Genomic DNA, 12,291 nt, shown 5'->3' with positions numbered 1-12,291 from the left:
TTTCGTCTGTTAAAACAGTATTCAAGCAACAAGCCTAGAAGTAAGAGTATGCTTCACGGCACCCGTGCAACAGGCCCATTAAGCTCTCGGAGTGTGTAAGCGTGGGTGCTCACAGCTCTCCCCTGAACCAGTCACAACTCCATGCCTCTAGAGGGAGGACATTGCTTTTCCACAAGTTGCTCAACACACAATAAGCAGGTGTTGCACAAATTATACTTTTCAGAATAAAACACCGTATAGGTGGGATGGTGCATAGCCCAGAATCCCAGGCCCTGCAGTGGGAGGCTGCCCCGCAGGCTTTGCCTTGTGCTCTCACCCTCGTTTTCTTTCGCTCATGGTTACAAAGCATCTGGGCTTAGTGTCAAGGGTTTATGTTTTGGCCCTTTCCTTCCACAACTGCACAGTCAATGGGGGAAAGTGTGTAGTAGCTGAGGGAGGGTTTCCAAAAACTACTTCTGCAGGTGCTGTCATCACAAAGGGAGAAGAGAACCTTCCAGATGCTGTGTGGGTAGGAAAGGAAAAGTAATCCACCTGCAGAGTGGGAGGTGACTGTGTGCTGCTCGTTTGACTCAACTGCTGTGTCATTTCGGGAGCAGCCAAGGACCTTAGCTCAGTGAGTCCACAAGAGGCTACCTGAGCCTGGGAGGTGGGTGAGGGGGGCTGCTAACAATCTGATTGGAAGCCATGCAGAACTTCCCACAGGCATCACCTTGAAACCTTCACGTTTGGCATCTTTCCTCTTGTGCTAAGATTCTGTGGGGACTGAGATCTCCCCTTTCTGTTCCCTTTGACAGTGGCTTGCTAATCACACCCTATGGTCTGTGGATACCCAGGTTCCACCCCCCCCACCCCACCCCCCTTCCTGCTTGCCTCACAGTCCTCCAGGGAGCTTGTGGACAAGTCCCAGACCTACCAGGCCAGAATCTAGTAACAGGACTGGGACTTATGTTTCACAGGCTCCCTAGGGACTGCAGCATATCCAGGTCCGGGAGCCCCTCTGCTCGCCCCAAGTGCCTGCATTCATTGACAAACAGGCTCAGCGTAGAAGGTGAACTGATCTGAGGTGGCCCCAGGACACCCTGCACCCTCTCCCTCACTGACCAACTCACTAGAGAAATCAACTCAGACCTCAACATGACTCCAAGGATGCTGGAAAACAGGAATGTGGGTTTATCAGGACTGAAATGTCGCCATCAGGTTGAGTTCATCAACAGGCCACAACTTTTAAACCCAATAATGTGTTATTTCCTTTATGAGAGTCTAAACAAGTGATTGTCAGTTGCCAACCTTTACTTTTTGACAGGTCAGGTGGAGCCTGCCCAGGTGTGAAGGCATCGGCCTTCCTTGCCAACATTCTGTTTCCGAAATAGTGACTCACAATATTGTTACAAAGCTTTAAACAGTCCTCCCATGTGATCCACACCCTGTGCAGGAAGTGGGGCTTTGTCTTCAATTTACAGATGAGATTCAGGCTCAACAAACCCCATTCTCTCCAAAACTCGACTTTTTCCTACAGCACTTTACTCTGTGAGAGGAACATAACTTGCCATCTCTGATTTAAAGGCTTAGCTAACAAACATGATGCTTTAAAAACTGTTAAGTGCTGTACAAATACAGGTTACTTTGTTGTTGCAAGAGAGTGGTGGTCTACAGTCAATACAGCACCAGTACAGTTATATTATGAAGCAGCACCTTCAATTTCTTCGTACCTAGGCTTCTGTGACTCCACACTCCTGCTTGTCTCCCTTCTCTGTCCCTTTTCCTGGGGCTCCCTGTCTCTTTTCTCTCATCTCATTCAGTACGATGACTTCCAATTCCACCTCTATACAGGTAACACCCACAATTACATCTCCAGCCCTAGCCCTCTCTAGATTCAGGGTCAAAGGACATGGGACACCTTTAGTATGCCTTAACAGACATGACAGAACTGGTGACCTTCAGCCCCCTGCCCCCATTTCTGCCCTGCCCACCCCACCCCACCTTAGTATTAAGGCACCACCAAGAAACCGAATTAATACCTTTCATATCTCCCTCCCTCTCAAGGTTCTGTGGATTCTCCAGGACAATTCCAAAATAATCTTGAGCACTAGTCCCCTCCCTTGCTGCAGTCCAGGTCACCTTCCTGTTTCCTATCAACAGGTTCAACAGCCTCCTAACTGGTTTGCCTCCCTTCTTAACTCCCTACGATCCATTTTCCATACTTTGGCCGCAGTGATTTTTTTCTTCCCAGAGTGATTTCCTTAAATTATAGATAATACCATACCCCTGCTTAAGCACCTTCAGTGGCTTTCCTTTGCACTTGGAATAAAATCTAGATTCCCTACCTCTCTTCTTCCACTCCCACCTCACCCACAAGCTCTGGCTACACTGATGGGCAGTTCTGTAAACACACCCCAAAAACATACTTCTTTGCCACCTCAGAGCCTTCACCTGTGCTGTTCCTCGGCCTAGAATGTTCCCCCCACATTTGGAAGGTGTGCTCCTTCAAGACTCAGCTCACTCCAGTCTCCTCAGAGAGGTGTCCAACCACCCCCTCTGCCTTCTAAAGTGGGTTTCTCCCCGAGCCTGTCCCGACTGGTCACCTTATTACCTGTTTCCCTCATTGCACTTGATCACAGCATGAGTTTTTGTTTTTACTTTGGGCCTCCTAACTCCAGTTTTTGGCATGTGGTAGTTTCTTAATATGTACTTGTTGACTGAATATTCTGAAGACTTGAAACAATTTTGCAAAAACTTCTGACCCTCCTTTCTCCTACCTCTAGCTCCCAGGGACCGTCTTGATGAGACCAGACTCCAACTTTAAAGTTCTCTGCTCTGCTGTCCTCAGCAGGACTCCGCCACTCAGGGAAGTGGGAGCATGTAGGACGGTGTCGGGACTCAGCACCAGCAGTGGGGCTACAGGTGTTCCATACTTTCCACATATGGATTCATTTAAAAGTATATGTTCCATTAAATGGAAATACTGATTTCTCTCTAGACAAGGAATAGATCAGACCTAGAAGATAAATTAGTTTCAAGGGAATTTTTAGGACCCTCTGATGGAAAACTCTAGGTGGGGGCCACTATGATCCTAGAGTCCTTTTTGTCTATCTTTTTTCAAAGAGCCTGTGTATGGCTCCTGTCACACCAAAATCTGAGTCATTATGAGGACCCGATTCCTCTTAGGCCAAGGCCACTCACCCAGAACAGACCCTGGGCAGTGCCTGGAAGCCAAACCAGCCGCCAAGCCCAGGCCACAAGTCCTCCCCTCTGGCACAAAAGCAGGGCAGCTCGCCAAGGTCACAGGGTTACCCTTGGGTGGCTTTGCACAGCTGCTGAGCCCCTGGACACTATCCTTCCTCCATCAAGAGCTTCCTCTTTCATTCTGCTGAAAACCACAACCAGTGCGGAGAATTGGGCCCCTCCTCACGTTTTCCCCGTAGCCTTTATCACACTCTGCTTTCTCCGGGCAGTTTTGGTTTCTGGTCCTTGACCGCCAACATCTCCATCAGCATCTGTCTTTGGGTTTTGTCTGGTTTATGGTTCCTGGTCCCAGAAGCCACCTCTACCCGCTTGGTGCCTGCTGCTGTTCTCTCCTCAGGAATGAAGATCGGAGTCATGGTGACTGGCTTAACCTTCAAGGAAGGGGACCCTCCCTGAGCCCACCTGGATGCTTTGATCTTCCAGGGCACGCACATTTGCAAATACTTTCTGGTGTGACTGAAAACAATCAAAATGAAAGGGGCTTCCTGGAGTTCCTGTTCCCTAAGAGTGTCTCCCCTCTTTTCTAAAATCATGAAGTCAAACTCTTGTGCAAATTTACCACAATTTATTGAGCTTTTCTGGCTAGTGGCAGCTCTGGCTAAACATTTGAAGAGCCCTGGCTCCCCGAGAAAGGTGGGGGAGCCCAAAGCAGGGCCTCTGTGCTGAGGCTCAGGACCCCCACTCCCGACCCCCACCAAATGAGTAGCAGCATCTATAGGGGACCTGAGTCTGGAGATCCTGTGGAAAAGAAGATGCAGGAGGCAGTAAGGAAATGCAAACGCTCCAGAAATGCTCCTGAAGCAGAGCACTCCCAGGCACTTTCTGTGGTTAGAAAATATATTTCTATTTTTAATTTATTTTTTAAGAATGACTTTCAGACAAAGTCAAACATTTAATCACAGTACAATTCCTACACGCTTTTAAATCCTTTACTGCTCCCATCTTACAAAAAAGAAAAAGAAAAAAAAACACCAAAAAAACAGGCGCTTTTATGCAGAACTGTGTGTCCATCTGTAACCAATTCTGCGGGGAAGCCCGTCTGCCCCATTCTGCTGGGAAGCCAAGCACTAGACTCGTCCAGGAGGCAGCCTGAACCCTCCCTGTTCATCAACATGCACCCGGGAAGTCTCAGGTGATTTGGAAAAAGTCAAGCTTCGGTTTCACTGTCCCTTCTCCAGGACAAACGAAGTCACAGGCCAGAGCTAGGTCAGCCTCCCCTCTCCATTCCCAAGTGTCTCTGCTGCCCCGTGTGGGGCCCTACAGCTCCTCACTGGCCTTTTCACTGTCGTGGAGGTTCTGGGCCTGTCGCCTCTGCTGCACCAGCTCCTTGTCCAGCTCCCGGAGCTGCTTGAGAAAGCCCCGGTTGGGTAGGACACAGCGGTTCTTGGCCACTTGTTGAATGGCGTCCACCAGGGTCATGTTCCTGTGGATCATCAGGTAGGCCAGGACCAGGGTCGCCGAGCGGCTGCGGCCCATGGCGCAGTGAACCAGGATCTTACCTGAAACGGAGCGGGGAGAGAAGCAGCAGACTACGCCAGTGATCGCTGCATTCCTCACCGCCCTGCACTCGGGGGCGGGGCAGTTTCCCTTAGGAATGTCCTTGATGAGCAGTAAAAATTAATTTATCAAATTTCAGCCCTTGGTTACACTTCTTAATATTCTATTTGATGAAATGGGATGTACACATAAAGCACTCGGGCTGCATTCCGAAGTGCGATGGTTATCACAGGAGAAGCACAAGGGGGATTGAGTTGCAAGCTGAATTAGTCACTGTTTCAGGAAACACCATTTTACTTAAAAGAATGAATGACAGAAAAACCAGGGTAATTCAAACTTGGGCATTTGGCCGACTTTTCTCAAAAGTGAACAGTCTGCCACATCAAAGAAAACAACTGATGGTATTTATTGCCAGTGATAAAATGCAAGCTTTTGAGCAAAACTTAGAGTTTTGGAAAATTTCTATCACCGTGAAGTTGACGGTTTCCCAAGACTTTGAAGATTTTTTTGTTAAGATGAGCGATGAAATTAACAAACGTGTTTTTTGATAATGTACAGTGATAAGTGTCAACATTTGGAGGATCTGCATAACTTAGTAAACCAATATTTTCCAAATGACCAATACAATTTATTATAGAATCATGCATGGGAAAGGTTTCTTTCAGAGTGCAGGACAGACAATGAACTTTCATGTAACTGAGTATAAAGATTATTGACATGGCTTCAGAGTCCACATCACAACTAGCCTTTAGGAAGCTAGCATTTGTCAAGTTAGGGTGTAGTATCGATCGAAGAAGGCTATTAGCACATCCCTCCCTTCACCAGCTACATATCTGAGCGAGGCTGGATTTTCTCCATCTACGTCTACCAAAACAATAAATACATAACAGATTGAATGCAGAAGCTAATGAGACTCCAACTGGGTTCGGACAAGCCTAACAGGGAAGAGATTTGCAATAATGTAAATCAATGCCACTCTCCTCCCTAACTGTATTTGGAAAATATTTTTCATAAAAATATATTATGTTAATATACAATGGTGTGTTTCATTATTTTTAAATGAGTAAGTATTACATTTTTCAGTTTTTCTAATAGGGTAAATATTGACAGATATAACCCACAAAACAAAGCTCCCTGTGGCCACTACCATGGCAATCTCTGGGCCCAGCTGAGAAGCCTTGACGTGACGCTGTTTCCTAACCCTCCATTTGGTGGCGCTCCAGAGCTCACGCGGTGAGCATCTACGCATGTTTCATCCTTAACACAATCTCCCGGGCTCCATTACCATCATGCTGCCTTACAGAGAAGGAAACGTGCTCAGAGTGGTGACTGACTCGCCAGAGGCCACTCGGAAAGCTGGTGCCAGCACTAAAGATAGTTCAAAGCCACATGTTATCGAGGCCCTACGGTGTGCTCTACAGTGGCCATCCTGCTCGTGGGACAGAGAAAATAATGAGATTAGGTTCTCTGGCTGTGCCCCCTACTGCCATTCCAGGGGCCACTCTCTCCTGGTTGTGGGATCGCTCTGCTGGGATGGAGCTGGCTGAGGCAGCCCGAGCTGTGTGACCCCAGTGCTGTCCCTGTTCCTGAGGCTCAGGCCGGAGACTTGGCAGGATGACCGAGAAGACACTCATGGACATCCTCGGGTTTCTGGAGCATTGACAGGATATGAGAAGGGCTTGGAAAGAACACTTCTGAATGGACGTGGCTCTCCTCATCCCTCTCACCTTCCTCAGGGGACCATGTTCAGGACAGTGGCCATGGCCAGCAGCCATGAGACATCCAAGAGGCCTTGGGCATCAGGCACCAGGGTTCTGTCTCCCACGCACCCTGATGGGAGAGGCCTGCACACCCTGCCCGACAGTAGGGGCTCTGCTGGTGGCCTCTCCACACATAGCGGGGCACGGGAGGTGTTCCATGAAGAGCTATTCATTTTATCACCGTTCATTTCCACGAATCTCCACCAGCTAACCGGGCGGCCCTCCCAGCCCACCTTGCTGAGCTGCAAGAGCGTGGCCTTGCCGCCTCTGCCTTGTGCACTTTGGCCAGAAAGGAGGGCGAGAGGCAGGGCCGCTTCTTTATGGCTGGGCTGGGTTTGGGGGAGCTGGCCCCGCCTGACTGTGCTGCTGGAGTGGAATGTCTACCTCTGGCATCTAATCCCCGCACACTGTTCCAGAGGCTGCTGGCCTCCTGCCAGCTCCGCTGATAACTAAAGCATTTCTTCCTCTCCTGGCAAAAAGGGTAATTCTTTCTGTCATGACTAAATGCTTGAAACAGACGAAAGCTGTAGTTCATTAAGTCTTTTGGGAGCCTGAAGTCTGTTAGTGGGGGGGGGGGGGGAGATGGAGGGGGTAGGAGGGGAAGAGGGGGAAAGGAGAGGGGAAAGGAGAGGGGGAAAAGAGAGGAGAAAGGAGAGGGGAGAGGAGAGGGGGAAAAGAGAGGAGAAAGGAGAGGGGAGAGGAGAGGAGAGGAAAGGAGAAGGGGTGGGTGGGGTGGTGCTCAGCTCCAGCATGAACTCCTGGAACTAAATTTTGTTTTTTTGACCGCGGCATTGATGCCATCAGCCACGTGAGCTTGGTAGGTGTCCCTAGGTTCACCTCTTTGCTCTGTGGCTCTGCTCAGCACCACCCTTTGGGGCTCAGCATCGAGTGGTGAGAAACTGCTGCCAGGAGAGCTTGGGAGAGAAGCAGAGAAGGCTGCCTTTGGCCTGTTCCCAGCGTGGCCCACAGCGGCCGGAGCAGGAGGCTCTCTGGGAGTCAGGCACCAGCCAGGGTTACGGCCCGAGCGAAGGCAGCGGTGTCAGCTACTTTCAAACTTTTTTGTGTGACTTCGGAAACACCATATAAAATTCACAGCTAACACGCACATCGCCTCACCTCGCGCCATATCTTCCAACTATGTTGCTATGTATTTTTATTGTAGTCAGTCCTCAAAACGACCTGATGAGGCAGGTAAAATGATTGTCCCCATTTTTCATAGGAGGTAGCTGAAGCACAGAGAAGTGACGAGTCCGAGTCGCACAGCCAGGAAGTGGCAGAGCTGTGGTTCAAGCCCAGGCCACCTGACGCCAGGGTCAGAGCTATTAAATGCTAGCTGGTATCACAAGTGTGTGCATATTAGACCAAAGTTTCACAAAATAATACGTGCTTTTATCACATGCAATGCCTGCTGATATTTTCTATTCTTTTCTAATCTATTCAACTTTTTAAAAAGAAATGCTGGTTGCACCCACTGAGTTGTTTCTATGACTCAATATAGGTCACAATGTATGTTTGAAAAATGGTCATTTCAATGAAATATTTCCCTTTAGACCTTTACCAGAAGTTGATTTCCCACAATCTTATGGAGAAAAACCCAAGTCCAGAACCTCTATAGCTTCCCAATTGCATATTCTCACTTCTGACCAGAAGGTTGGCCTCTGTGACTCAGATAAGACACACAGACCAAGCCCTCCAACCCCACCCCCTTGCCTTCACCTGTTCCCCCACCAGGTGTGCACTCTCCAAACAACCTCCTTCCTTGGTTTGGGGAATGCCCTTTGCCTATCTCTCACTCACACCTCAGAACTTGCCTCCTCAGCAGCCTGCAAAGCCAGAGTTCATACTTCATCATGCAGATGTCCTTAGAGAAAGTGTGCATGGTGTGTTCTGAACCGCCGAGGGCCAGGCCCGTGTGCGCTGCAGTGGGCAGAAGACTCTTAAAACACCCCAAAAATCCGACCTGGTTAAAGCTCAGAAGCACCAGAGAATCAACCTCCTGCTCAAAAGCAGACTTCATTTATTTATTCATACCTACCTTATCCATAATAGATTTTAAGGTGGCTTCAAAAGCACGCTGTGGACTGTGTGTTTAAGAAAAAGAAAGAAGGCAAGGAGAGTGGTGATACTAAGATCTGATCTTTAGAGCCTCTTGGTTTCTGCCCTGGGATTTTTTTAAGAAGATTTCATTAAATTAAAAGCACACCAATTCAACTCCGAGGATGCTGCTCCAGGAGCAGTTACGGCAGTCCAAACGGGGCTCCCATGGCAGTCTTTTGTCAGTACTTGTTTTTCTGATGAAGAATGACAAGCTCAGTTGTTTCAGATCCCATAACCAGCTGGAGTGCCTCACCTTCCATAATGTTTGGTGACTTTTTATACAGCGAAGTCACCAGAGGCTCAAAATAAGGGCGAAGGGTTCTTCCGTGAGGCCTGAGTGACAGAGGAGTCCCCACTGGCCTCCGGTGAGCACACCGCGTGGCTTCTCTGGGCCTCTGTTTCCGCAGCTCCCAGGGCAGGACACTGGACTAGATTATCTCTGAGACTTTTCAGGAGTGACTGAGGTTGCCTGGGGGGTTCTTTCAGAAAGGGCAGGGGTGGGAGTGGGCACCATGGGGCTGATTACAGACCGCGGGGCAGCCCACGGCTCCACAGCGGTGCTTTTCATAGGAGTGAACAGGCCGAGCCGTGAGGGCATCAGTGGGAAGCAGCGTACGCGCGGTGGACACCAGCCAAGGGCGAAGGGGAGAGACAGGAGGGAAGAGATGCTTTGCCTTTTGGCCAGATTGTCCATCAACACCTCTTACATCAAGGGTATAATAAGAAACATACGAATGGGCCTGGCTCTGAAATGCTCCACCGTGTCGCTTGGTTTCCCAATGCCTGACGAGACACAGCCAGCCGCCCCTGCCTGTGGCAGGCCGGCTGAGCAAAGGCCATCTGCGCCGTTTGGAACCTATGACGATGCCGTTGCCGAGCTAACCAGCCTGTTATTTCGTTACTTTGACTGCTCAGGGCACAGGTTACAAACTGACAGCCATTGGGTTTCTTTTGTTTGGCCTTTGCAGCATTTTAAGAAATTTTCAATTTGTTGCCAACACTTAAAATGGAGTGATTTTATGTTAAAATTGGAGACATTTCCTGAAAAGTCGGATCTACCACATTTGCGCTGGTTCTCACAAAACAAACATTGGCTGGAACTGAGTAGCAGCTGCCCCCTTTGGAGGGGATGTGAGCTCCCCACTTAGCCATAAGCACCCCCTAACCACACCCCGCTGCCTTACACGCAGACAGCTTCATTCATTCGTGCTCTCTGCCTGGTCCTGAAGGGTTGGCCTTTGAGCCCTCAACTCAAGGAAGCTTTGAAATATGCAAGTGCACAGGGCCCTGACAAGGGAGCCCAGCCTCGCTCCTGGCAATGTGGTCATGTCCTGACCCCCATCCCCAGCCAACTGGACCAGTCCCCCGCCCCCGGCATACTTTCTGACCTGGATTTATACTTTTCCCCCTTGACCTTTTCTTTGCTAGGTGCTTCCAACCACCTGGTCTACCGGTTCCTATTGGCACCAGCCTGACATCCCCACATCGGAGCCCTGTGATCTGCCCAGGCCTAAACAGGACTCGAGGGCCTCTTTCTTTCCTGATTCAGCAGTAGGGGCAGACTCTAAAATCACGTGCCAGGAACAAAAAAGAAGCTGTCCTGTGAGTATATCATACTAGTTCAAAGTTGGAATGTCTTTTTTTCTTTGGGGATTGGAAACTTTATTATGATGTGCATGTGCTGGTGTGGCTGTGTGCTTCATGGAGCACGACCTCCCTTTATCAAACACATCTGAGAGCCTGCTGTGCTCCAGGTTCTGTGCTCCAGGTTCTGTGCTAAGTGCTTTGTGTCCATTACTGCTGAACCTCATTATAACCTTTCAAGGTAAATATTTTTATCACCAGATGGAGAACCAAGGCTCAGAGAAATCACATTGTTAGTAAGTTGTGAATCTGAGCCTAGCCCTGTCTTCTCCAAAGCCTGCCAGACCCCTTCACTATATCCAAAGGTATAGTGAAACTGAAGGATTGGGTGGTTGTACTGTAGCTTTTTGTTTTTTCATGTCAAATATGTTTTCAGTTAACTTCAAATACTCTGAGGCGGATTTTACCTCGTGGTGATGAGTCAGAGTCCAGTTGCTTTTTGATCCTGCTTGGAAACCTGGAATGTGCACGACACACAACATGGCCCATAAATAGACTCATGAAAGAATGACTTTGAAATGAGGCATCCCCAAATACAAGAGTGTCAGCTGCATGGGTTTCTTTTTCATCGTGACACTGCTTGTGAACCAAAATAACGACAAATTGGTAGTGCCCATGGCTGGCTGTGGGGCCAGGTCCAGCTTGGGACGGCCATCAAGGTCTGGGACTGCTCAGCAGGCACGGCCCAGGCCCAGCCACAGGTTGCAAGTTCCTGAAGCAGGCCAGGCGGTCAGTGAGCCTTGTAATCCCAACCTCTTGTGGTAAGAAAGACTTTCAGTACAGCAGTGTCCCCTTAGCAGTGGAGGATATGTCCCAAGACCCACAGTGGATGCTTGAAACCACAGGTAGTACTGAACCTAATCAACTTCCCCAACTCTGCTGGAAATGTGGCAGCAGCTGCTTTACTGGCAAACACAGCCTCTCCAGTAACTTTTATATTTTTCAGTCCAACCTGTTCCTGAATCAGTGTACCCATCCCTTACTTGCAGTAAATGGCTTGGGGTCACTCATTTCAGGAGATCCCTTGCTGAAATCTTCATACAGGCTCAATGCTTCCTGGTGCAACAGGTTGCCATCAATCAGAACACATTCTCTGTTCTGTCTTCCACCCAGAAATTTAATGCTTTCTCCATCTTAACTAAGCTTATCAGGCACTGTGGCCGTAACTTTTACGGTTTAAGGTGCGAGAGCAAAACTAGCACACATTTCTCCTTCCTTCTACACAGTTTCACAGATAGAAGATTCCTTTACAGTAAGATCTTTGCAATCTCAGCATACAATTTTTTTTTTCTTTCCCTATTAACTGAAGAACTTTAACTTTTTCACTTACAGTTTCTCTTTGGTGTATCTGAATTGCCAGCATCACTACTCTTACACTTAGGTCCCATTAAGTAAAATAAGGGGTACTTGAACTCAAGCACTGTGATAGGGAGACAGTTGATCTGATAACTGAGAGGCTACTAAGTGATTAATGGGCAGGAAGCATATACAGCTACACTGAACAAAGGGATGATTCATATCCCCAACAAGATGGATCAAGATACTTTGAGATTTCATTACCCTACTCAGAATGGTGTGCTATTTAAAACTTATGAATTGTTTATTTCTGGAATTTTCCATTTAATATTTTCAGACTGTGGTTGTTCCCATGTAACTGAAACTAGGAAAAGTGAAACTGCAAATACTGGGGGAGTATTGTAACTGGACATCCTGCATTATATGATGGCCCCATAAAGGGTTGTGACACATGGGGCTGAAGTCAGAGTGCAGATTAGGGAGGTGAAGTCCCTCTGGCCTCTATGGAGTGCCCTGAACGCACCCTGCAGCAGTAACTCTATTTTGTCTTACCTGAGGCATTCCTGAAGTGTGCCTGCCCTTCTCTCCAAAATAGCCTCCTAGCCTTTCCCTGGATTAGGGCAGCTAAAACTGCATTTTGAGCACAAGGACTAGCACTGTGATTTAAAAGATGGATAAGTAACCTTGGGAAACTTGAACATCACAGGTGCGAAGCTCAGTCTCAAATATAATTTGCCCCTTACAAAGGCTGGGT

The 12,291-nt window shown here is 48.4% G+C and overlaps 2 protein-coding genes across 3 annotated transcripts in view; one reads left to right on the top strand and one right to left on the bottom strand.

The window, feature by feature from the left end:
* ADK (adenosine kinase) overlaps window positions 1-12,291 on the top strand; it is an 888,023-nt gene that overhangs the window by 622,855 nt on the left and 252,877 nt on the right. The window lies entirely within an intron of this gene.
* Window positions 3,797-12,291, bottom strand: part of DUSP29 (dual specificity phosphatase 29) — a gene marked incomplete at its 5' end in the record, with an annotated part of 31,731 nt that continues 23,236 nt past the window's right edge. For both annotated transcript variants that reach the window (XM_081157938.1, XM_081157937.1), the window contains one exon: window positions 3,797-4,742. In XM_081157938.1, coding sequence (XP_081014064.1) covers window positions 4,501-4,742 — 242 coding nt within the window. In that variant the 3' untranslated portion in view covers window positions 3,797-4,500. The remainder of the gene's footprint in view (window positions 4,743-12,291) is intronic.

This window comes from Miniopterus schreibersii, assembly GCF_964146895.1.
Source record: "Miniopterus schreibersii genome assembly, chromosome: 14".
NCBI classification, from domain to species: domain Eukaryota; kingdom Metazoa; phylum Chordata; class Mammalia; order Chiroptera; family Miniopteridae; genus Miniopterus; species Miniopterus schreibersii.
Note: the sequence above shows the minus strand (reverse complement) of the source record. Positions and strands in the feature narration are given on the sequence as shown.